General features: G+C 40.6%; 2 protein-coding genes across 2 annotated transcripts in view; both read right to left on the reverse strand.

Annotated features, from left to right (window-relative positions):
• The window catches only part of MALSU1 (mitochondrial assembly of ribosomal large subunit 1), a 9,519-nt gene extending 9,081 nt beyond the window's left edge, over positions 1-438 (reverse strand). Inside the window, exon 1 of the mRNA XM_029961772.1 lies at positions 366-438. Coding sequence (XP_029817632.1) covers positions 366-438 — 73 coding nt within the window. The remainder of the gene's footprint in view (positions 1-365) is intronic.
• Positions 439-5,282: 4,844 nt separating this feature from the next.
• On the reverse strand, positions 5,283-21,423 carry GPNMB (glycoprotein nmb). The gene is made up of 12 exons (XM_008920384.2): positions 21,370-21,423; positions 20,472-20,625; positions 15,441-15,587; positions 14,612-14,755; positions 13,154-13,333; positions 11,928-12,086; positions 11,160-11,468; positions 9,838-9,960; positions 9,012-9,114; positions 7,917-8,122; positions 6,606-6,693; positions 5,283-5,790 (listed from the first exon to the last, which is right to left on the reverse strand). The coding sequence occupies exons 2-12, from the start codon at positions 20,539-20,541 to the stop codon at positions 5,637-5,639; spliced, it is 1,683 nt and encodes a 560-aa protein (XP_008918632.2). The 5' UTR covers positions 20,542-20,625; positions 21,370-21,423; the 3' UTR covers positions 5,283-5,636.
• Positions 21,424-25,802: the final 4,379 nt, after the last annotated feature.

Genomic DNA, 25,802 nt, shown 5'->3' on the forward strand with positions numbered 1-25,802 from the left:
CTTCCCTGGGCAACCTGTTCCAGTGCCTCACCACCCTCACAGTAAAGAATTTTTTCCTGATATCTCTTCTAAACCTACTCTTTTTCAATTTGAAACCCTTCCCCCTTGTCCTGTCACTACATGCTCTTGTAAATAGTCTTGCCCCATTTTTCCTTCAGATACTGGAAGGCCACAATTAGGTCACCTTGAAACCTTCTCTTTTCCTGGCTGAACAATACCGATTCTCTCAGCATTTCCTCACTGGAGAGGTGCTCCATCTCTCTGATCAACTTAGTGGCCCTCCTCTGGACTCACTCCAACAGGTTGATACCCTTCCTGTGCTGAGGACCCCAGAGCTGGATGCAGCACTCCAGGTGGGGTCTCACCAGAGCAGAACATAGGGGCACAATCCCCTCCCTCAACCTGTTGGTCACACTGCTTGTGATGCAGCCCAGTCATGTTTGGTGCCCGCCGGACCCAGCCCCGGGGCACTCCTGGCCCCCTGCCAGAGTCCCAGGGTGGGAGTGCGGGTGTGCAGACAAGGAACATCGGGGCTGACAGTGGCTCATCCTCACCTTCCCTGTCCCCGCCTTGTGCTCCTTGTCTGTGTTCTGTGAGGAGTGTCTGACCTTCAAGGTGGTAAAAGGGGAAGGGACCTTTCTTTTTCAGATTTCCTTGTGTGTGTGTGTGTGTGTGTGTTTATGTTTTCCTGCACTGCATGAAACCCATATTTGGATTTTGAAATTTTCAGACCTCTCAACATCTTCGTCACTCACTTTTTTTTCCTCCCTGAATTTGGACACATGACAAGGTTCCTGTGGCTCACTGCCTCCTCGAAGCCCTGGATCATGCAACAAGAAACTGTGACTGGGTATCTGTTTTACAACACACACTGCTGGTTGCTTTTCAACCTTTTGGTCTCCATTGTCCTCCCTGCCACGTGCAGTTGATCAGTTGGGTTTTCAGCTGTACCTGGCCTACGGGATTCTGGAGCCAGAAAATAGATGCAGGTTCCCTTAGGGATACATCCTGAAGGTAGCTGTTTGTTTGGTACTATGGCTTGGGAACATGGGCCAGGGGATGGTTGAACAAGCATAAATTTTAAAGGATCATAGAATATGCTGAGTTGGAATGGACCCATCAGGATCATTGAGTCCAACTCATGGCCCTGTGCGGGGCACCCCAAGAATCACACCATGTGCCTGAGAGCATTGTCCAGGCACTCCTTGAACTCAGACAGGCTTGGTGCTGTGACCACTTCCCTGGGGAGCCTGTTTCAGTGCTCAACCACCCTCTGAGTGAAAAACTTTCTCCTGATATACAACCTAAACCTCCTCCAACTCAGCTTCATGCCATTTCCTCAAGTCCTGTCACTGGTCATGAGAATGAAGAGATTGGTACGTGCCCTGCTGCTTCCTCTCATGACGATGTTGAAGACTGCAATGAAGTCTCCCTCAGTCTCCTCTGTAGATGCCTACAGGAACTTCTGAGGGGGTGGTGGTGCCGAGCTGGAGGTGTTTTTGGGATGTGCCCTGGCAGTCTCCCTGTTACGTAAGAGGTTGGGAAGCAGTTACGGGTGGCTGGTTACAGGTACACTTGAACAAACCAAGTGAACAAGTGAACAAGCAACTCAAGGATGATTTGGTGTATCTAAATTTGAGAGGGAAGGTCGTTCCTGCACTTTAACCAGCTCTGTGCTGTGCTAGGTTGTTGGGCATCTGTAAAAGGGCAGATACAAAATGTGGGCACTACCATGTAAACTGAAACCACATATCCCAGCTCAGGCCTTGTGCCCCCTTTTAAGGTCAGTAGCTTTGGCTAAAAAACTGCAGCTGGTTTTAAACTTGATTTTTCTTGGGAAAGTGTGTTTTACATTTGTGTAATTCCCACACAGTGTTAATGGGCACAGGGTAGTAGTCTCACTGTTTTTAGTTTGCTATGGAGAATGTTGTCAAGGGCTAAAAAACCATGACCTCGGTAGGCATGTCTGAGCATTTGTATTTAATGTGGGTGAAACTTGTTTCCGTGCACCTCCTTCCCCTTGGAGATGCTGACATTTACAGGTATGGTAAAATGAAAGAATTGCCATTCAGAATGTTTTTCCCTCTCTCACTGAGTATAATGGTAAAACAATGGTATTATGGTTTAAAGGACATAATCATGGTTGGTGCCAGACTCTTTTCAGTGGTGCCCAGCAACAGGATGAGGAGCAGTAGCCATAAACTACAACACATAAAGTTTCACCTCAACATTAGGAAGAATGTCGTTATGTTGAGCATGGCAGAGCACTGGAACAGCTGCCCAGGGAGGTTGTGGAGTCTCCCTCTCTGGAGACATTCAAAACCCTCTGGACACATTCCTGTGCAACCTGCTGTAAGTGACCCTGCCTTGGCAGTGGGATTGGACTAGATAATCTCCAGAGGTCCTTTCCAACCCTAACAAGTCTGTGATTCTATGTGAATATACAGACTTGTAGTGATAAAAGCTTTATCTTTAAAGAAAATTTGACTATGCTGTATGAGGCTGGAGGTGATCAGTTGTACTAATGAGCCACAGTGGCTAGATGTCTCTTGCAAACTTTTGTTTGATTCTTCTATTATTCCTTCAGGGACTAGTGGTTCTTAGCCTTGGTTTCAGCTTCAAAATACTTTTGGTAAGAAAAAAATGCCACATCTGATGAGTGTCTCTGTGCTATAAAAATGTTCCAGAAGAAAAGGGAGGAGAAACAAAACAAATGGTTTGAAATAATAGTTCAGTTTTTAAAGTAATTTTTAACAAACTTGTTACCGAACTGATATTTCAGTTTCTCTTGATGACATGTTTGAAAAGATGTTCTTTCTATAAAAATTATGTACATTTATGTTTGATGTCATTCTTGATGTTATTTCTCCAAAGGGGATGCCTGAAAGCTGTCTTGTAACATTTGCTGACATTCACAAATATGTTGTTTGTCAGCTGTTCTTGCCTTTTGAAGGACACGAAATTCATTTGTATCCTGATCTGTTCTGAAATTGGGTTCTGTAGCTGTCATCTGGTTGTTGAGAAAGTCTTGCTTCTCAGATTTGTGGTGCCATTGCTCTGAGTACACTTGAAGGGAGACTGCAAAATCAGCTAGATAACCACTGGTAGTACCAGGTGTGAACTAAGGGTAAAGCAAATCCAGTTGTGTTTTCTGGAGGTAGATACTGGTTTGATCAATAATTGGGCAACTCATCAAGTTGCTTATCTCAGAGTATTTCTTTCTGAGACAAAGAAAGTCTACTCTTTAAAATCATTAGATGGTTTATTTGTCAGTGCAGCAGTTAAATTCCATTGTATAAAAGTAAAGATGTATGAAATAGAAGTTACAGTTGAAAATGCAAAATCATACTATAAAAATGTAATAGTCTGACATGATACTTAAAGGGAGATAATGCAATATATTCTGTATACTTAAGTTAAAGAATAAAAAAGTTCTTAACATATGCCCGAAAGCTGTTTTCTATGCAAAAGCTTAAGATGTCTCTGAGCTCCTAACATGCAATGTTTTGCAGAAACAAGATGCTTTCTGCATACAGCCTAGGTCAGTGGTAGCCTTCACTGATCCTAAAACATGACAGATGTAATGTTTTCATGCTTCATTTCAGGTCATCTCGAGCTTTCCAATAACCCCCTGTCCTGCCTCAAGCTAGAGCAAAAAATACAAATTACAGTCCTGCCTGACTGATAACAGAGGACATAACATTCAGGCAGTAATTTTTGCAGAAAATGTGTTTTCTGTTTAAGTCAGAAAATATTCTTAGATGCCCAGTTCTGGTTAGACAATAGGATGTTAACTATAAGGAAGACGGAACAATAGCAAATACACTGCTTTTAATAATATAACTGAAATGGCCGCAAAAGAATTAAAATAATGGGAAAACCTGGGAAAAAAAGAAGAAAATAGGCTGATGAGCATTTGATGGATCTGCTAAAACAGTAGGAAAGTGTGTTTATGCTTATATATTGCCTGAAAACAGCATATGTCAGAGATGTTTCAGGACACAGTAAACAAGGTAACTATCTTGAAATATAGATCTTCAAAGAAATTAGTGTTTAGAAATGGATTGTGTAAGGTCATTGCCAGCCTCTATTTTGGTTATAACCTTTACTATTGACAGCAGGGCTTTTATGGAACGTGAACTATAAAGCATTTTTGATCTGCTTGCTCATCTCAGTAAAGCTCTTTAGCAACCTTTTCCCTGCTACAGATAAGATACTGTCCTTTTGTCATCATCCAGTGGCCAAGCCTTCAGCAGTTTGCTGCTGATCTCCCACTGTGAAATGCCACAATGCTGAGTGGTGACCATGTGTGGCTACAAAGCCAGATCGCTTGGGAAAAGCCTCGGAGTTAGTTTTTTTAACACAGAATTGCAGCTAGAGTGAACAAGGCCACATTGGTTTTGCTTAAGTGTATATTTTCTAAGCTGCATCATGCAAAAGCAGAAACTGGAACATAGTGCTTTGTTTATATTGGGGTTTTCATTTATTTGATTAAGCGGTCAAAGAAGGATGTAGGAGCAAGCAGAAATTGCTGTATCTTTACAGCAGGAGAGAGAGAAATTAAAAGAGAAGGGGAAAAGGGAGTTGAATGCTACCCCTTCCTGCTAGACCCCTCCTTCTGCTGATCCCTGTACGTAGAGCATATATCCACACATCTGCCCTCTGGGGAGTGGTGGTGCCAATCTGGTCTCTCAAGACCAATGGAAACAAAGGAGACAAAGACAGCATCAGCAGTTGCATCTCAGGATTTTACATGGGACTCAGAGTAAAAGTTTGGAGAGCCAAGCTGATAGGCCTCATCTTGTTGCTCGGGTGTCTGTGGTTTAGTTTATAGTGAGACTCATGCACTGGTAGCCATGTCCAGTGGGAAACTAAATGTGTCCAACCCTGTTTTCTGGCCCTGAGGCCAACTGGAATTTAATGAGCTGCGCCCATGATATTGAACCCTGCAAAACAGGGTGGCAGCTGCCAAACTCCCAGTGGGGAACTGTCCCTTCTGGTGGTTCCCAGAATCTAGGGTTTGCTTGGTGGGGAGCTAGACTGCCTGGGGCAAGCCTGTGCTAGGACCTCCCGAACAGCATAACAGCAGCAGCAGTTCGGTGTCAATGCCTGGGAATAGGCCATGGCACGTTTCATTCCACAGACATAACACGTGCCTGCCCCCCATGTCTCTCTTTCGAGCAAAGACATGAATTCTGCTAAGGCAGTAAGCAGCAATAAAAACTGTTTACAAGCTGCTTGGTTGTTGTTTTGGTTTTGGGGGGGGTTTTTTGTCTTTTTTAAATTTACCTTTTTTTTTCCCCTTCCAAATTATAGATATGATTAATTTTGCAGGTTGTTAACCTAGAAGTAAGAAAACCCAGATAAGTGTGTGGGAGTGGGAGGCAGTTAGTTATTCAGAAGAGTTTATCCTGGATCACAAGCAAGAACAGCAAGTGCTTAAAACTACTTCCTTGTTTTCTACAAAGGACTACTTTAATGTTTCTAATTGCACCAAGCCCCAAAAGTCATCATTCCCTCTATATGTGCTTTCACCTTACTCCCTGTTTTTTAATAACAAGAAAGCCCCATTAAAGTACGGTTCAATATGAGTTCTGTTCTGTTCTTAATCTAACAGTCGGTGTTAGACTAAAGGTTTAAACAATGCCTGGTTTACTCTTCAGCAGAGGATTTCTCTCAGTGCTATTAGGGAAGAAAACAGCTTTGAAACTGCTGAAGTAAGCAGTGAGTCCCTCCTGCTTCTCTGTTTGTCCTGCGCTTCTCTCAATAGGCTTGTATTGCTTGTATCTCCTGCAAGGAATGTGCACAGTTAGTTGCTAAAAGACATTTAAATGAAAGTCCACATTTAGCATGTGACCAGTGCATAAGAGCATTAATCATTTATTCATCATACATTCTCTCTCCTCCTTCCCTGTCCAATCCCATCTAATGGCTGGTCAGTAGTGGCGATTAGGGCCTGGTTAAAGAGAAGGTTCCCTTCCTTGGTGGAGAGCTGTTGCTCTGTGGAGGTGTGTGTTTCTCACCACTGGCTGTGAAGGGTGAGCACACACTTGGCTCAGGAGTCTTGGTGCAGTCTTAAAGTCTCATGAGAAACAACTAAGCTAATATTGTAGTAACATGTGCTTCTGTGAACTACTGTCTTGCATCCCCGCCACCTTTTTTCCAAAGAGTTTGTCAATTATTTAATGAAGAATTTTGGTGATTAATTCTCAATCTGTCAGTCACTTGCAAACACTTCTTGTAAGAGTTTTAGAGCTAAATTAAATTTCTGTTTGTTCAGTTTCTCTGCATATATAAATCACATCACACAGTTTGAGTTTGCTTTCTGCTTACATGCAGTTCCCAGGCCTGCTAGTATTAGTAGCTTATGGGTACAGAACATAATTTTCGATGAAAACCCTTAACATCTGCATATTTTCCAATGGTTTTGTAGCCTAAGCCAATAATCTCATTTTCTTGAATATTTGCCAAAATGTTTGTGAACTGCAATGATAAAGAAACAAAAATGTAGCTACAGCTACTTTAAGTTACTTGGTTTGATGATTTAAACTTTATATTTTGACAGTTCCTTGAACTGTTTTTAATCACAGAAACTAGCAACTTACTTGTAAAGGACAAATGCCCCAATGGTGGCACAAACTGCCAACAAGCCAAGGAAGATAAAGACGCCTTCTGTTGTTCTGTATGATGATCCTAGAGTTCAGAAAACAGAATGATTAAAAGTTAGCCTGTTTTACAGCGAGATAGACTTTCTAAAGAAAATCTCATTTTTACTTCATTGCTGTATGGACTGAAGTAGCTCTAATACATTAAGCATTGGAGGTCAGTGACTGGCAGGAGGTGGTGCTTTTTCACCCCAGGAAATGAAACTAATCTGCTCTGATTATAGTGGAAGCCCCAAAGGACAACTCAGCTTTGCCCTCTGGAGGAGACCTAGTCAGCCCAGCCTTGTTGGGCTGAAGGCCTTTGTGAATACAGTTTTGGAAAATCCTTCTGCATGCTTATTTTCATCTTTAGGAGCCAGAATGCACTTACAGCTCTGGCATTGGGCCTTAGTCATAATGAACTGGTTGGAGTACAGTTAAATTTATACCTAGATTCAGTAAAGTCAGCCAAAAATACTGTGAAACAATACCACAAAGGGTGAGTTTCTTAGCTGATAGTAATTAAAGAGTTCAGAAGAGTCACTAGGACATTGTAATGGGAAGTCAGGAGGGCAATGGAGTGGGAGCAGAGAGACAGCATGATCATTTAGACTTCTGACTGAGGCTGAGTTTAGCACCTGGTTCTGTCAAAGACTGTTTGGATAGCTATGAGCAAGGTACAGTACTCCTCCAAACAAAGATAAACCTCCTGTTCTGAAATAGTTACCCTGGGCAGACTCTGTAGTCAATGGATGTCACATAGATCATTCCAGAACCTGCTTCATCTTATCCTCATGTAGAAATAGAAACCTGGTCAAGGTTAATGGGATACAAAGAAGGCCTAGGGCAGCCAACTCTGCTGCAGACTTTGATTCTGTATCAAGTGAGCTGAATTCCTCTCTGTTTCTGCTATTTCTCCATGTGTGGGTATGTCCCCCACCTGCTTTTCTGCCCAACAGAGTTTTCTGCAGAAAAATACATTATGGCTTAAGAACTGTTCATACTCTGTAGTACTGAAAAGTTTGCATAATTACCTTACTCATTGGATCGTAAACATAAATCAACCGAGGTCTAACACCTAAAATTCCCACAGGGAAATAATTGTCTCTTTATCTTTGCATCGACTCTCACATAAGCTGGCACAGTCTCAGCTGAGACCGCCAGGCATAAAAAACCCCCCCATATATATTCCTGTGCTCTTTCCCCTCTGGTGAAATGACCACAGGGAGAAGCTATTCACAGATAACCCACATCTGCTCTGTGTGGACTCACCTCCATTTACAGAAATCAGTGCACTGGCAAGGGCTTGACTTGAGTCATCACCCAAGGTGATGTTTATACAGTATGTTCCAGGTTCCTCAAAAGATCTCCTGATAGTGAGTAAACATTCATCGCTGATGGTGACGGGGTCACATACCACACTCTTGGACACCTGGCAAGTGGGGTCAGAAACTACTGTGCAGACATCTGTGGGCAGACTGGGATGGGAGGAGAGAACACATTGCATCTGTGGAGTCCTGTTAGCCCGGTTCACAGACGCATTGCACTGGTACACCAGTTTTATGCTGGTGCCTGTTGACATCAGTGGCAGTATAGTGATTTAAGAGTGTTTTATTAATACTATATATACTTTTTACATACCTATACATTTATATATGTACATGTGGATTTTATATAGAATGCATATATACAATCTATATAGTTATCTGCTTGTTCTGCTTATCATTTAACATTTTATGGTGATCATAAAATTACCTGTATCAAATCAACTTATAAAGTCCATTACCTTTAATACACATAATTAAGAAAGGAATGCAGATTCTCGTAAGTAGTATCATGTGTCAAAAAAGAAAACACTAGCTTAAGAGAGTATAATTGTTTTCCAGTTGTATTACCAAGGTGATTCTTGTACTTAGTCCTCTCAACTATAATCTAATAGGAGCTAAGACTATTAGTGCAATGTTTTCCTATCCAAGAACTTGCTTGGTGATGCCCACTTACTATAAGTGTCAAAAAATCATGTCCAAAAAGGAAAGATTTCTTTATGATTTCAGTAAACTGATTCCCATTTTACATAGGTGCTAAAATCTTTTCTTGCCAGGAAAATACAGAATTGTTTCTTCCCGCAAGTCCAGTTCTGTTATTTTTACTGAGACTCGATATTTGCTCTGAATCCTAAGTGCCTGGCAGTAACCTCTGTTGCCATAGTTTACAAATGAGGCTTGCATTATCTTTAGTTCCAGTCAAGAAATAGAAACACTGCAGTTTCCAAATTTTGTTCATGCAGCTGCATCTAAGTGCAGACAGCATTCCAGCACCTCGTTATTTTTAAAGAGAGAACACTGACCACTTCATTCACACACTTACCTCCCTTGGCAGGTAACAACAAAGTCAACCAGTGAGTTTTCAGCTTGACTTTCTGTCATCTGGATGCTCGTCATCTGAATAATATTTACCTCAAGGATTCCCTCTGGAAGAGGAAACACAAGTCAATGGTAGGACACATGACAAGCTCTGAAGTCTGTGTGTACTGAACCTCAAGTGTTTGGCTGATGCTCAGTTCAGGTCTTGTCTTCCATAACCTCTTCTCCTTCTTAGCACTCCTCTTGAGTGGTTTGAAAGTTGAGAAACTTTTCCAATGCTTTCCCTGTGAGGCTGCTCCTTTCTGCTCTGCTTCTTTTCCCCATTTTTATTATTTACTTACTTACTTTACTAAATCACTTTCCACTGTATGTGATTTCTCTGCATTCAAAGGTCAGTTCAACCTTATTTAAACCCCCTCCCCAGCCAATATGCTCCTGGGGTGGCAGGTTCAGAAGCTGATGATATAGAGAGAAGTGATACTGTGCACATCCCTACCAGCCATTTTCCTGCCCAAGTGCCTGGAAACACCACATGTAGCACGGGGTCAGCCATCAGCAGGCATCCAGAACAAAGCCCAGCCTCCTGTGTCTGAAACCAAGCGACCATAACCTCTACCACTAGGTCCTGGCAGAGTGCACGAAGAAACTAAAGTCAGCCAGTTAGATGTCTCTACGTTAATCTTTAAAACTCTCAACTATGTCTGTAAGAAGGATCTTACTGTGGGTCTCATGTATTTACAAAATGTCGTCTAAATAAATACTATTGCTACCATACTTTTTTGTACATTGTTAGCGCCATTCCTTTGTTCAGGTGTTGACCATGTCCTTACCTACGACAGAGATACCACTTCTATAGTATCCATTTCTGTAAATATGGCAACCTCCATCAGGATTATCCTCCATTGACTCAACAATGGCAGAAGAGTCTGAATTAGAAGATGCTCCGGTTGTTACTGTTTGAGGAAAAAGGATTAGACAGACAACTTTAGAACAAGCTCTACTTAGGGGTATTCTGAACATGGCCATATGTTCCAACTGCCTTCATTCCATAGGTCATTAGTGACTTTGGTTTGCAGCTGAGCAGTCGTGTTTGTATCTGTATGGGATCATGGCAATAATCCCTAAAGAAAACACATGTGCCCAGTTGTAGAACCCTGGAGTGGCCTGGGTAACCTCACTCTAAAAGCCACCTTGCTAGTCACCCATCTCTGTGAAATAAAAGGGAGACTACAAGGTGTAACATAATTAAATACTTCTTTGAAATCCCCAAATCAACTATATAAGAAATCCAAAGGCCAATAAAAGGTTTAAAATGCTTTCTTTAAAAGCTGGTATTTTCCAACTGCTCTACATTACAGCTAGTGGAAAAATGAAGAGGGGAAGTGGCGAAAATTATATCTTTCCTTTCATGTTTGATTCTCACTCAACATTTTGGTTGAGTGAGAATCAAAAACACATATTAAAAATATGAAATTTGAAAAATATAGCCACATTTACAATCTCAGAGTAGTAGTATTATAGCTGAAACTGCAGGCCTTCTGCAAACCTTAAAACCCTCTGAGATCATAAACCAAATGCTGAACATGATGAAAGTTGTTCTGAAATATGATAGTCAATAAATTTGAAGTGGAAAAGTTGTTTTGGGTTAAAGCCATGTGGAAATCCCGTATTTTTGAATATGACTAAGTTGTTCTAGTTCGATCCAATCTCGTTTAATTTTGGGAAGAATTTAATGCAATCCAGAAAGGAATTTGCAAGGGTGTTCTGAAATATCTCTTTCTCACTTTAAATTTACATCTGCCTTCAGAAGATGACCCTGAGTATGCAAGGCTAAAATCTGCTGACCTGGTGTGGTAGGGGTTATACAGTCAAATTTACATGAACTGTATGTCCACCTGGAGACACCTGTATGCTGTCACTGTGGTGGTAGAACTGGACGCGTAATGTGTTAAATGTGTAACTGATCCCTGCCGTAGAGTCATAGAAGAGTTTATGCTATTGATTCTGTCTCTAAACCAAGTTATGGAGGGTTTGCAGAGCCTTGCAGCTCTTTCATGATGACAGTAAACCTTCTAAAGATATGAACTTAAAATATCAGAAGTTAGAGTTTTAGCATAGCTCCAAATGCCACTGTTGTTTGACAAATTCTTACCTGCTGGGGTGGGGGGTGGTGCCGTGGGTGTTACTGGCCTGCAGGGCACAGGAATAATGGCTTGGACAGTTAAATTCAGAGTGAAGTTTCCTTGCAGAGTGTAAGTGTGAGATGTGGTAGAACTGCTGGCTACAAATAAGCCACTTCCATCTCCGAAGTTCCACTTGTAGGAGATGGCAGAGTTGTTAAGATAGTAGCTGGGATCATGGATAGTCACATCAAATGTAATTGGTGAGTCTTTGATAAAAATGGAGTCTGAGATGTTGCGGTCATGTTTTTGGAACATACTCACAAATATTGGAATTTTGTCTGGAGGGGAAAAAAAAAGGAGTAAATAAATAAAGCATAGATGCCTGACTGCAAACAACAAATGGCTCCAAAGTCCCTGAACAGCACCAATCAGAATATGAGACATTAGTATCTTTAACACGGGCTTCTACTTTAATTCAATTTATGATCTGATGACTGAATGGAAACAGCTACCCAGAAAAGTATGGGAACAAATGAGGAATCAGAGACATCTGTGGAAGTCTGCATTTCCTTTAATAAGTAATTTTTCATTACAAAGTAGAGGTGTCACTGCTGAGCTAGACACAAGAGTAACTTGCTCTACTCAAGGCAATTTACCAGAGACTCCATTTTCATATTAAAGTCTTTCTTGGGCCAATGTCCTCTTTTCATGTCAGATGATGCTTGTGCTGAATTCTTTTGACATGTAAATAACAAATACCCGCAGTATTTTATTACAGTTTATTCCAGCACACTCACCTGTTACAGAGTAAATGGCTTTTGCTCTCGCAACTGGAACGTATCCTGAGTGCCCTCTCCTGTAAATGGACACTGCCATCACATGTTTGCCAAGAGTGATATTTGCTGTGTTGACCGAAAACTTTGCTGAAGATCGCCCTGTTGTTTGGTAATACTGACCTGAAAGAGAACATGAACCTTATGTTTTCCCCTTCAGCCTAGACACAAGTTGTTTTATGAGAGGCAATATCTCTGAGAATCTTGGATTGTCTAAATCAAAACAAATAGTTTAGCATTCTCTTCCAGTAATCTGGCAGGTGTTTTTGGAAGACTAAGTACTTTTATAATGTGTTTACTCTCATTATTGCTGTGTTTTTTCAAAGTTGTCAGAAGGAGGTCCCAAATTCACTAATCCAAGAAAAATTTGCCAAAGCATCTACATCTTTCCAAAGCAATTGCTACAGTAAATCATTAAGGTTATGTAGTGGATGATGTCAGGCCTTTTAAGAGATCTTGTGTTTGCTTTCAGTGTAGCCAGAAGATATAATATCCTTTTTTTCACACCCTAGAACCATTTGTGTATATTTGCTTATTTGTCTTTTTAACAGACCTGATTCAGGTAGATAAATACTATCATCACCTCTACATAAAATTTGGAACATTATTATTACTCATGCTCTGACAATACTGACAATAATACAGATTTACCCAAGATTTAGTACGTAGCCAATGGCAGGAATAGCCCAACCATTACATACTCAGAAGCAGGAAACACTGAAAATCAGCATCTGTGACCAGACCAGTGTCACACAGTCAGTGGCAGTTCTCACCTCCCCAGAGGCAAGAAGTGCTGCACCGTTAAACTGATGATATACAGCGCTATGTTCTCTTAAATTTAAGAGTCTGAAGTGTCAGTGAACAGTCAAAAAATCATCTGACTGACTTGCTCAGACCTTCCATTTTCCTAGAAAAGGATTTTGAGTACTACTGAAGGGAAATTTATATTCTTCAGTGGTAGTACTGTGAATGTAGATTTAAAGAGAATCTTCTGGTAATCCATGCTTTTCAGACCAAAGATCTGATGGCCTCTCTGGAAAGTGGCAAATGAATTCAGTATCTCCACTCAAGAGGGTGGAATCCTTTTGAAAGGACTTTTATTGAAACATATTTGATGAACGAGTTAGTGTACAAAGTGAATATAAGCTTTGCAGCATCACCCAAACCAAGGCACATGTTGTGGTACTAACCAAATGTGTGAAACACGTAGACAAAGTTCCTTCTCCTCCAGCCAGGATGGTGAGGGAAAGGTCTCCCATCTGGGAATACATTATGACTGTAATTGCTTGTGCAGTTTTCCCAGGCACAGTTGTCAATCCATTCAGTCCAGTTGTAGACATAGACTTGCTGATCCTCAGCAGCTGGAGGATCTAAGGGTAGAAATAAGATGAGTTCTGGTCAACTGAGAAATGTGCAGAAGGTCAGGTAACAGGAGGCAGGCACCCCTGGTTATAGGAGTATTTTTAGACTGACGTGTATTTTTTTTTCTGAGACTCTGCTTTGTTTTGGTTTTAATATAAACACTGAATTGTTTCATCTTGGTGTTGTTTTATCTAGAAGTTTAAAAAAATTTGATTGTCTCATGGGGCAGACACAATTTAAATTGCTTGCCCAAAATCTTGCGGTCGAGTATGCAGGAGGCTACTGTTTCACTGAAGTTAATGGGGCTACCTGAGTATTTGGCAAGCAGAATCTAAAATTTTAAGTAGAAACATTGGCCATGGAAGCACTGTGAGGAAGTGACTGTTTTGTCAGAAAAGTTTTCTATGACATTGTTTAATAACTTAAGCATGAATTTCAGTTCTTTTCTGAATAATAGACAGAGAGTTTCCTCCCCCAAACAGCAAAGTAGATATTAAGTAGAGAATGGATATCAACTGTTAACAAAACAATAGACAGTTAAAAACTAGAACTTAGGCTGATAAAAAAATTGCTGATATTCCTTGAAATGAACATTACTTTGATCATTTAGAAATTTGTTGAACTTTTATGGATTCAGAGCATGAAAGGTACAACAGCGTGTTTAATTCTGGATCCAGCAGCTCCAAACACTGAAATTATGATAGGGTTTTTTTGCTCCATGTAACAGTAAATAAGATGAAAGAAGGTCATTCTTTGAGGAAAATATTGCTTGTCTTTTGAATCTTTTTGTTTGTTTTTTAATTCTTGAAATGTGGGAGTATGAGATTTACTCTTTCTTGAGGGTTTTTCAGGATGCAGATATGGTTATCGAATTCTACAATTCCTAACTGAAAAAAAATTTCCCAGTTTTATAAATTTACAGCTTTGCAAGTTTGGAAGAAAACAGTGTGACTGTGCAATGTTGTGCCTGAGCTGAAAAGCAGTAATAGTTCTGTTAGGAAGCCAAATTAATGTAACTGTTTTGGGAAGGCAATTTTATAGTGATGATCAGTCTTAAATTACCTGGTCATTATATATAGTGGGGCAGAACATGAAAAATACCACAGTGATCTTCTCAGGAAAGAAACGTGTGGCACAGGCTAGGTAGGCCCAAGTATTGTTATGAGTTAAAAGCAACTTGGCTGTTGTTCATAGGGTGCACCTGTGATGCTTTCAAAGCTTCATGGTATGTTCACACCAGCACCAGGCAGATGTGTGTATAGTGCAGGGAAATCGCCATTACCTACCCTGGGTACAGTTTCTCTGGTATACTATGTTGCCATCATTATCTTCCTTCTGGCACTTAGGAAACTGGAGAGTGACAACAAAGGTCACGTTGGATCCTACCAGTGCTGGACTATCAGTATCCAATTTGGCTGTCACCCTTCCGCCTGTAGAAAAGAAAATGGGTCTTCACTGCAGTAAAGGATGCATCAGAGCAGAAGCTACCATCAACTATGCACTATTTATATGAGAAATGCTTAATTGATTACTCTGCTTCTAAGGGGTTTCATGCTTCTGAGTCACTTGCACTTTTATGAAAACCCCAACTTAAAACAAACAGAGGGACTCATCATATCCCCCCACATCACTTACTGGTCTGCTGTAAATTTCCTTCATAGACCTAAGAATAGTTTTCTACACACCCAAGTCAATACATTCCAAAGGCGAAAATTTTTGTTTCTCCCCAGAGATGCAGCTCAGGCCAGGTGATAATAAACAGGATCTTTGCCAAAGCTGTCAAACTGAAGCCCATGTGCCCTACTGAGGTAGCAGTTGAAGCTAGCTGTCCTCTAGGGCATGTTTCAAATAATGGACTATCCTAGAGCCCTTCTTAAAAAGTATTAATGTCTGAGACTAGTAGTCATGGGAAAGCATTTTATGTAATAGCTCACTGTTCTGCTTCCTCAGACAACCTACTGGGAATGGTATCAAAGCCAATCGTCTCTAATTTGCTGTTCTCTGCAGCAGTGGATATTGCCCCTATGAAAATGTACTGAAGCACCTGCACCATGCAATGAGGTGGATTTCCTGGCCATTTTTTTAAGTATCTTTGAAATGCATATGTGCAATCACCTTTCCAGCAGTCCTTCCATCTGGGATCTCCTTGTTCCCAGAAAGGATAAAGCTTTTCGTTCCATATATTTTGATCGCTAGACCAGCCTTGTAGCTTCTTGTAGGATGTGGCAGAAGTACTTCCGTAGCTCAGCACATCTTGAAACCCTAGAGAGAAAACCAAACATGTAATGTAATGCCATTTTCCCTAACACTCTATAAAGATATTGCTCTTGTGCTGAACAGCCTTCTGATTATAATTATATTCTTGTACTGATAGAAAACTTTTCACCAGTAGAAAGTTAGGGAATTTTATCATCTTAGCTATAAACACATCAACTATGATCAACATAAAGACAATTCCACCACTGTCAGACAGATATTTTTTTCCTACTTGCAGTATTACAAGCTTTCCAGAGAAAGAATAAAAAAGGTTTGCAACATTTTGACCATATCAGAGTAATTGTTTATATTAATTGACACAACCCTGCAACAGTCAGGCTGGCTATATAGAGGTTGCTTGATTTCTGACAACCTGCTTGGTAATAAATGTATGAGTAAAAGGCTAACGAGATAAATTCACTCTGTGTCTGAGTTGTGCTCTAGTGTAAGTTATGCCAGGAATTAATTTTGGCTCAGTGAAGCTCCTCTGGTGAGTTGGCTAGTGGTTTGGGTGGGAGGGGTGGAACCAATTATAACAGAAACTGGTATTTCCAGAAAAGGAAATTTAGAGCTGAATAGTAAATTCAATGTGTTTGTAATATAACAACAATAACATATTAGCTTCATGCCTATTACTTAAAAATGGCTCAGATATTAAATAACATCAATAACCTCTTTCTTCTCATATTACTACAAATGATGGGCTCAAACTTTTCCCATGCTTCTGGGATTCCTCTTTCTGTTGCAAAGAACACATAGTGAAAAGCGAAGTAAATATCCGAGTAACCTCTAGGAACACGTCAGCCACTGTAGGATGCCATAAAAATATATGTACGTATGTAGGTTCATGGGCAGAGTTCCATTAGAGCCTGGAGGCTTTAAAGAACTCTGTCATGTTAAGCAGGAAAGGTGACTGCTGGGAGTGCCATTCTGTCACAACATCAAGGAAGCTAGGATTTCTGTTTTCCATGGCTTTCTTGTAAAGCTAGCTGATGCAGAATGCTTCTGAGATTTAGATCCAGTGCAACAAAGTTCTCGATGACTTCAAGGGAAATGCAGAGACCTGTAAGAAGGGCAAGAATGGCCCTGCGTGCCATAACCTAACTGGCTGTGTTGGAATTTCTCTGAGCTTTGGAAAAGGCCCAGAGCAGGTGTAGCCAGTTTAAGCACAGTCTTCAGAGGTGTGTGACTCCTAATTTTACTGCAAGGGAGAACCAAAAAAACAGTGCTGAAGAAGAGGCAGGAGCTGCTTTCTCATTATGTTTTATTACCCAGTGAGATTTCTGCTGGGCAGGAAGGACATCCCTCGGCCAGTGCCATCTCAGCTCTGAGCTGATGATGGTAGCTCTCTCCCCAGTCTTGAGGACTGAAAGGTTTGAGGAAAAGAACGGATTTTGCACTTAGAAACATAACCTCCCACAGTCTTTTGCCCTACAGGAACTCCCTGCAGTCTCACTTAAATCACTTGAATCAAGTCTTTCCTGCAGATTTAATATATTTTGATGTGAGCTAAGCATAACATCATGACTGGTATTTACTTAATGACCTGTATCACATGATGTATTGTTTTCAGTCTTGGTCAGAAGAAGAGTTTGGTAATGTTGTCCTTCAGAAACTTTGCTCAGGAAAAAAACAGATTAGCAACTATAAAAGCACTTCAGAAAGGCTTATCAAGTTCAATTGCATTTTAGGTCATTAAATTAATGTGTCATCTTATTTGAATTAAATGGCTACACATTTTTCATAGTTTCTTTTTCCCAGGCTCTTTGATTTTATCTAAAAATTATTTAATGAGTAAAAATGTTTTGATTTTCTCAGATCAAAACTTTTCAATCATTGTTTTTTCCCCAAATGCTCAATTCATCAAGAAGATCTGGATCACTTTTAATTTTATAAATGCTTTTAGTTTTGAATTTTCAGTAACAATCCTTGAATTCAGAATTCATTTTCTGGGCCAGCTTTGGTAATAACTGTGGTCACTGCTTCTAAATCACAAGCTCCTTAGGCATTTTTTGCCTCCCTGATGTGCTTTGTTTAGTTCAATCGAATATAAAACATTTTACAAGCTTCAGAACAAGACAAAGAGGAAAGCCAGTGCAGAAGCACTGGTTTCTCTAACACATGGAACTGAAGATTTTCAGTTGCTGAATTTGAAGGCAAAAGAAACTTTAATGTATTTCTTCTTTAACAATGAAAACCGCTCTAGAACAGATGTTGGTCATAACCAAAATTAGAGCAATTCAGTTTGAAATAGACAGAATAATGTTACACTCCAAGGAGCTGATTACTGTAATAATTTTGGTGAGGTGGTCATAGGAGAAAAGATCTTATACTCCAATTGACTTTCTTATTTCTCATTCTGGTTTTCATTTTGGTGAAAAATGTGGCAAAGATGAGAAGTTCAGTATTTCCTGTGATAGTGTATTAGCCATGAAAGAGAGAACAAAAGCCAGTGTTAGGACAGCAGCAGTAAAAAGACGACTCAGATATAGAGGATAAAAGTGTATTAGAAGTATAAAGGCTGATGTTTGGTATCAGACAGTAATGTAAACTTCTAAAGTTATGTATAGAAACATAATAAAGCAAGACCAAAAAGAATTCAAGGAACAACTTGCAAAAACATAAGAACTACGAATTTTCTCTTTTTTTTTCAAATATAAGGGAAGTTGGAAAACTTGCCGGGAAATCTAGAGCCAAAAGATGATGTAGATACAAAAGAAGCATTCAGGGAAGATAAAAGGATAGTCAAATACATTGGTTTACATTTTCACAAAGGACATAGGAGGTTTCTGTGCTGGAATTTTTCTTTGCAATGTCAGAGAACCTCCCTCAAAACGAAGTGTGGCACAAAAAACCCAATTACAGAAAAAATCAACAAAATTACAGATTTGTCTAGATAGGGTGGCCCAAGTATGGAAGTTATTCAAGAGTGGAATAAATTAACCGTAGCATGTAACATCTTGCTTAACAGTGCTTCAGTGACTGAGAAAAAAAAAATTGGCAAATGTGATGACAGTTTTTAAAAACACTTCCAGGGAAGATTTAGAGGATTACAAAATGTTTGAGGCTCAAATTGGAGAAACTGGTAGAAACAGCAGTGAAAAACAGAATTAGCAGACAATGCATTAATATGATATGCTGTAAAAGGAGTGCATTTCTCACAAACATATTCTGAGTTTTGCTGAGAGAAACAGAGAGCATGGGAACAAGGCTGACCTGCCTGCTACTGTCTGCTTGAGTTCCAGAGAGCATTTGATGAGGTTCCTTGCTGAAGGCACATAAAGCAATTAAGTTACTATGGGATAAGAATAAAGGATTTCAGATGGATAAATGATGGATTAGGATATATGAAACAAAAGTTATGAATAAGTGCCCAGTTTTCTAAATTGTTAAAATAATTTAAAATATTCATAATCTGGAAAACAGGTAAACAGTAAAGTTCTTTAATCTGCTGAAGACAGTGCATTAAAGTAATAGAGGGGAGGACTGTGTGAAACTCAATGACTCAAGAATCAAACTGTATGAAAGTCAGCACAGTTAAATGTAACCTTACTTTGAGAATGAGGGGCTCTAAACTAGCTCTAAACTCAGGGATGAGATCTTGTAGCTTTACAGTTTTGAATGCAGTGCTCATTGGTAGTTGAAAAACTAGGAAAAGGCTAGATAAAGAACAAATATGAGCATTACAGCATTGTATACTTCCATGTCTTGAGTACTGCATGCTGCTCTGTTCTCTGTGACTCAAGCAGAGTATAAGAGAACTGAAAAAAAACGCAGAGAAAGGTGGTGAGGATGCTACAAAGGGATAGATTTTTTTCCAGCTGAGGAACAGCTAAATAGACTATGTCTTGAAGCCTGGAGAAGAGGTAACAGAGGAGAATATAAAAACAGAATCATGAACAGCACAGAGGAAGAAGCTAAGAGTAAAAAGTTAAGGAGAATCAAATGAAATCAGCAGGTTCTAAGCGCATGAAAGATACTTCTTCACGTAAGGCACAGTTAAGGTGTGAAATTTCTTGCAGGTAGGATGTAGTGTGTCCCAAAAATTTACATGGGTTGCAATCAAAACGCAAGTGCATGAACGAATGGAAGAAAGTCTAGTAAAATCTGCTAAATACAATGACTCTGCACCTGACTGAGGCAGTTCTGCTCCTGTAAATCATCAGTAGCTGGCAAAGTGGCCTGATTTGCCCAGTTCTACATCCACTGCTATTTCCCATTGGAGGTAAGTACAAGGCTAGATGGATGCTCAGCTTTTAAGGTCTTCAAATTTCATACTGTAGATTCTGGAATTTGAGCAGAAAATCCCATTTCTACATTCCCCGCCCTGAGCTCAGGGAGTCATCCCAATACTGGAGTCAAATTGAGAGCCCAGAAAGAAGCAGATCAGCCCAGTCCCTACCTATGATGGCTTGCAAATCTAGTTCCTTGACTGGACTACCTGAGGTTGGGGTTGGGGATCCACAGGTCTGGGTATCCCAGTGGGGAGCACTGTCTCTGACCCGGCCTCTCCCAGCTACAGCTGAGCTGAGCAAACTGTGAGAAATCCACCCTGCATCTGCCTTTTCAGTCGTGCTTGAGCACGGGAAATATTGTTAGAAATTTGTTGACAAGAGCCAAGGCTTAGCTCCAGTCAGCTCTGTGTACCTGTAGAGCACAGGGAATAGATAACTGAACAGTTCTCACTCAGTATATTTCTCCAGCTCAGGCACCATTTCTACCCAGAGCCAGGCAACCCTGAGCTGGAGCTAGCTCTCACCTACTGGTGCCCAGGCACAGCTCCAGCAGCCACCACATGTGCAAGGAGCAGCCGTTGTTACTGCGCTGGCTTTGGTGGTCGAGGCCACAGAGGCAGGGAGGGAAAGATGACGGGGTGAAGGAAGTACTCACGTGTGGCAGCAGCACACAGCACCGCTTCGGCCAGGAGCAGGAATCCGAGGTGGTGGAGAACACCGCTCATGGTAGAGGAGACCCTGGGTCAGCTCAGCGCAAGCGGAGGAGCAGCGTGGCCGATGCCTGCGTACGGTAACTCCTCTGGTCTCCACTGCAAAGTGAGAATGAAGTTTCTCCACTGCTCTGCTCTCCGATTAAATGAAGGGCCCCGGGACTCATCATGTGATGGAATTAAGCAGAGATGCATGATTTCGTCTTCAGCTTCTTTCAGCTCATGTGCTTGTGACTCACTCCCTTTGCTTTCAGCATTCCCTGGGAATTCTGAGAGACCTGTTTAGAGCCACACCATTTACCTCACAGGCATTTTTATACTAGTTTTACACGATGATCAATTTTTGTACTTAATTTGTTTTTAAATTAAGAACATTTATTTCCAGAAATCCAAATTAATTCTTGCCCCAGCCTGATTTGCAAGTGTTACTGCAACAGCTCACTGCATTTGATGAACCCATCACTTCTGAACCACATGGCTCTCCCCATATGCTGAGCAACAACTGTAAACTAAGTGGAGAACAACCAATTCAAACACATGCCTTGACTTGGCTCCTGATCAGACTTGATTGTTAAGGAGAACATTATTTAAACATTTAGTGGGTACATGCATGTCCCATGCAACCATGGTTAGAGGTGCAATCATAACCCTGGTGTGGTGATGGCCAGTCAATATCTGGCTCGCAAGTTGCCATGACCCCACACAGACAAGTACTTGATTGTATAAACTTTGTGGAGTTTAGAGATAAAGAAAAAATAGATTTTGCTGCCCAACCTAGTAATGAGGTATAACCAATGTCTCAAGAGGAGCAGCATAATACATGCAGATTAGCAAACTCTGCACCTAATGGTTCAGGTTCAGGTTCAATGGGCTTCACCAGTCCAGGTGTTGTTCTGCAGGCAGCACAGCAGCTGAATTTTGTTGCAGCCCTGGCAGCCCTGTGAAGTTTCTTGCTGTTGTTTGCAGCAAAGAACAAGCTTTGCTGAGACGACATGTCACAGAAGCAAATACAGTCCTCAAGAGAGAATTCAGTAGTAGTTTCAGTGATCCCAAAGTATAGCACTTGTAAGTGAGACACTGGCTAGCCAGAAACCACCAAGCTGCGCAACACTAAACCATTTTTATTTTGGGCAAGGAAGGTGGAAATCCATAAGTCCAAGGCACTGTCAACAGAATTAAAAGATTGCCCAATGGAAGGAAGTTTTAGAACTCTGACTACTTATTATTTTTTAATTTTTGATTTGTTCTTAGTTTTCTTCCATTTTTCTAGTGTTTTCTATTAGCTGTGTAAGTTACTATCACTACCCTGAGCACCACAGCCAGCATTTCTCTCAGTAACACAGGCTCTGATGTCTAGTCTTGTGCATCTTGCATATGTAGACTCCATGCTTCAGCACCCTCCTGGCTGGAGCTAAGCTTCCTTCTTACTGCAAACCAAGGAGAAGGGTGAAGGCAATAGCCTTAGGGATACCAGGCTTGTTTAAACTAAGCCGTCATTATCTGGCAGAAAGGGAAGAGAGAATAAATCAAAGACAAAGCTGTGACTGACTATGCAAAAAAATCATATGACTGCAACATCCTCATGTGATTGTTGCATTTTTGTTGTTATTCAATCAACTACATCCCAGTTGAAATGTCAGGTTTCGAAGCCATTCACAATTATTTTTTAAACCATTTGGGACATTAATTGCACTCCTTTGTTTCCAGGTTGTTAATCCTAGAAGTGAAAAGTGACCTTCAAACACTGTGGTTCAGCACAAGTCTGCTGGGGAGAAAGGAGGTTTGAACACTCATTCCCAGGAGGGTTTTGAGAACCTCCAGAGGAAAGCTGCTGACAACAAATGCCTGTTAATTAAAAACAAAAATTTATCAGCCTAAAAACAATAAAGTTGGTTAGGATGGAGTTTTTTGCCATGTTATTTGATACATGAAATTGTTACATAAATTTTGAGTGACAGTCTCAATTAGGACCAGCTGGTGGAAATTATTAAACATGTTGTAAATAGACTTCAAAGGCACTGAAGATCAGGCCTGTGGTTAGAAAAATCCAAAGCCACCAGGGCTGGGATAATAATTAAAAGGTGGCTTTACTGTGATGCTGCAGTCCTTCATGTTCTCCCTACTCAGCTCTTGGGCCTTAGACTACACATTCCTGCAGGGCTGAGGTAGAAAATGTTTGGGTCTGCTTGTGCTGTGGCTGCAGCCAACAACATTTATAAGAAAAGAGGAGAGGAGGAAACCATATAAGAAGAGAAGAAAGAGCTAGGAGGAACAGAGGTGTAAAAGAAGTGAAAATAAGAACAAAAATCCAAGGAAAAGTATGATAAGTGAAGGCTGAAGAGACCACTTGCAAACTGAACTGACTTCTCCAAATGTCCCTGCCATAACTGACTGTGTCTGAAAATGAGCCTATCTGAAACACTGAAAAGTTGTTTGAAACTGGTGGAACATCGCCAGATCTTAAATTAACCTTATACTTTTTGCATTATTATTCTTGGTCTCTGAGAAACAGCTTTGCAATTTAAACAACTGAATTGAATTGTGCAACTACAAAGGAGAAAAGCTTTAAAATATACCCTAAACATTCTCCTAGCAAAGAAACACACATTCAGGGAGATTTAGGGCTTCATCTGACAAAGAAGTGCGTGGGCAGGAAGTACTTGGTATCTCACAGCTTTAGTGCCTCAGTTATTAAATCTCATTGAGGAGATACACATCTCTGCTACCTGAAGGCCTGTCAGATGACAGGGTGTGAACACAGCATATGTACCTGCATGTCCAGACTGACAGAGCTGGTATGCTCACACTGCTATCACACTGCCATCAATGCAACATGAATACAGGAATTGTTAATCACTGCTCACTAGAACTTAAAAAAAAAAAAGAAAAAAAATGGAAAGGAAAAAAAGAAGAAGAGAGAGGAAAAAAAAGAAGGGATTTGATAATGAACTTGGCTTTTAGCCAAGATAGCAAAGGAAAATGAGACAATCTTGTTTTGGCAACCAGGTATGTTTAGGTAAATGCTGTCTGCCATTACCAGTGTTCTTTCAAGGGAACTCTGCTTAAGGCTGGACAAACTCCCTTTCTGGGAAGAAATCATCTGTGTCTCACTTCACATGGGACAATGGCCATCAGCTGACTGAACTGAACATGTAAACAAAGCTGCCTCAGCAGTCTGCAGTTCTTGTTGTACCGGAAAAAACCCCTCCTGATCAGTTTCTGGTATCATCAGTCTCAGTTTATCACCAAAAAATGCATTAACCCTTGCTACTGATCAAAGAGGCTTTTAGTAATTCTAGTACCTTTATTTTTTGCTTTTGTAGTAGCTAAAGCTGTGCATTTTACCATTTTTTATGGGAAGGTATTTCCTTGCAGTCATACATTTCTCCAAATTCCTGTGTTGGAATTGGTCACAGAATCATAGAGTTTTTAGTTTGGAATAGACCTGTAAAATCATTGAGTCCAACCATTAACTCAGCACTACCAAGTCCACCATGTCCCCAAATGCCACATCTACATGTCTTTTAAATTTCTCCCGGAATGGTGACTTGATCACTTCCCTAGGCAGCCTGTTCCAATGCTTGACAACCTTTTCTGTGTAGAATTTTTTCCTAATATCCAATCTAAAATTCTTTGCAAGCTAAAGATCTTTTCCAAACTTGGCATTTGGTGACAGTACAGGAACACAGAATGACCACAGCATGTCTGAGGAAGCTGGGGTTGTTTAGCCCGGAGAAAAGGAGGCCCAGGGGTGACTTTATCACTCTCTACAACTACTTGAAAGGAGGTTGTAGTGAGATGAGGATCAGTCTCTTCTTCCAGGTAACAACCAACTGGATAAGAAGAAATGGGCTTAAGTGGCACCAGGAGAGGTTTAGATTTTTTTGTGATACAAGTTATTTTTGGCTTGACTTCCTCTTAAGGGAAGGCTCGAATGAACATGCCAGCTCTCTGCTTTTTTAGGGGAGTCTCTCACTGGTCCCTCCCTACAAATGCTAAACTCCCTGCTTAGTCATAGCCATGTGTGTGACAGTGCCCTAAAATGCTTCATGAAAGTAACTCATGGGGAAGATAGGGGAATCCAAGAAAACATCTGCAGAATTCGACATCAGCAAATTCCCACAAGAGCTCAGCCTTGAGATTCAAACCCACAGAGTGCCCCAGTCCACTCATCCTGCACAGGTGGACTTGGCTTCCTTGCTCATGGAAGTGTTAATTCGTGCAGATGACCAGCAGCTGAGGACAAAGCACGAGAACAGATACTGACCCTCAGATTGCACCACACACTTTTTTTTTAAAGGTGTGTAAAAAAGCAAGTTTGTTCAGTATTTCTAGGTAGGCTGGTTGGGGTTTCTTTAACTATGATAGTGAAGGAGGAGATGTAGCTATCCTGATAATCCCAGTGCTCTGTGGTGGTAGCCCCCAGTCTTCCAAAGCCTCTGTAAGCTTCTGGCTTGCTCCATGTGCAACTCAGCCGACCCACTTTCAGTGTTACAGCTGCCACAGTTAAATTACAATCTGAACATTGGTTTTACTCTACTACTTTTCTCATACTGATTTAATGAATTGTTAATGATGTGGTTTAGAGTCACCATGATTCATCAAGACACAGACCTCTTCCAATCAGAAGAGCAGATAATGCTGTGAAGGTACATGATTATTGCGGCATGAGACCCATATTTTGCATCATATTATAATGAAATCAATTTGGGCCTCCCTGTTGCCCAGAGGTATTAAAGATAGATTTTGGTATCATTCAGCTCAAGAGAGCAATCAAATTTTTGCTGAAAAGTTCTTTTCTCTAAAGATATCTAAAGATATTCGTCGATATTTTGGCTAGGAAAAGAAGAAAAAGTTCTTCAAAAAAAGCGATCCAGAAACAATAAAATCAGTAAACCTCAAACAAAAAGGTGACCTGTCAAAGTGAATATAGTTAAGAAGAACATCTGAACATCTGCTATGTAGTTACTTCGGTGAGAGGACACCGAAGGAGAAGTAGTCTCACAGGTAAAGCTCCTTTAAAACTTTTCTAAGAAACAAGGTAAACTGAATGTACTCAATTGTACCTTATTACCCTGTATATGCTATGTTTCACTTATTATGGGCTACGGTTAAGAGTTCACCACACAAGCTCAGTTGTTTTCTGGTCCAGTGAAATTGCCTTGACTGCTTAAAATTAACCTCCACATTTCCCTGAAATAGGACTCAGAATTAATGAAAAAGCTGGCAGCTGAACTTCAGCATAACATACTCTCTAATGTGTTAACATCAAAAAA

This window comes from Manacus vitellinus, unplaced genomic scaffold (assembly GCF_001715985.3).
Source record: "Manacus vitellinus isolate BGI_N305 unplaced genomic scaffold, ASM171598v3 scaffold_3_pilon, whole genome shotgun sequence".
NCBI classification, from domain to species: Eukaryota; Metazoa; Chordata; class Aves; order Passeriformes; family Pipridae; genus Manacus; species Manacus vitellinus.

Bases quoted from the DNA above. Each gene is read 5' to 3' on its own strand.
- GPNMB (XM_008920384.2), bottom strand. From the start codon at position 20,541: ATGAGCGGTGTTCTCCACCACCTCGGATTCCTGCTCCTGGCCGAAGCG. The intron at 13,334-14,611 runs GTAGGTAATGGC...TTCTACCCTTAG, and splicing joins CCAGAGAAACTGTACCCAGG to ATCCTCCAGCTGCTGAGGAT. The intron at 8,123-9,011 runs GTAAGTGTGTGA...CTCCCATCCCAG, and splicing joins GTTGTTACCTGCCAAGGGAG to TCTGCCCACAGATGTCTGCA.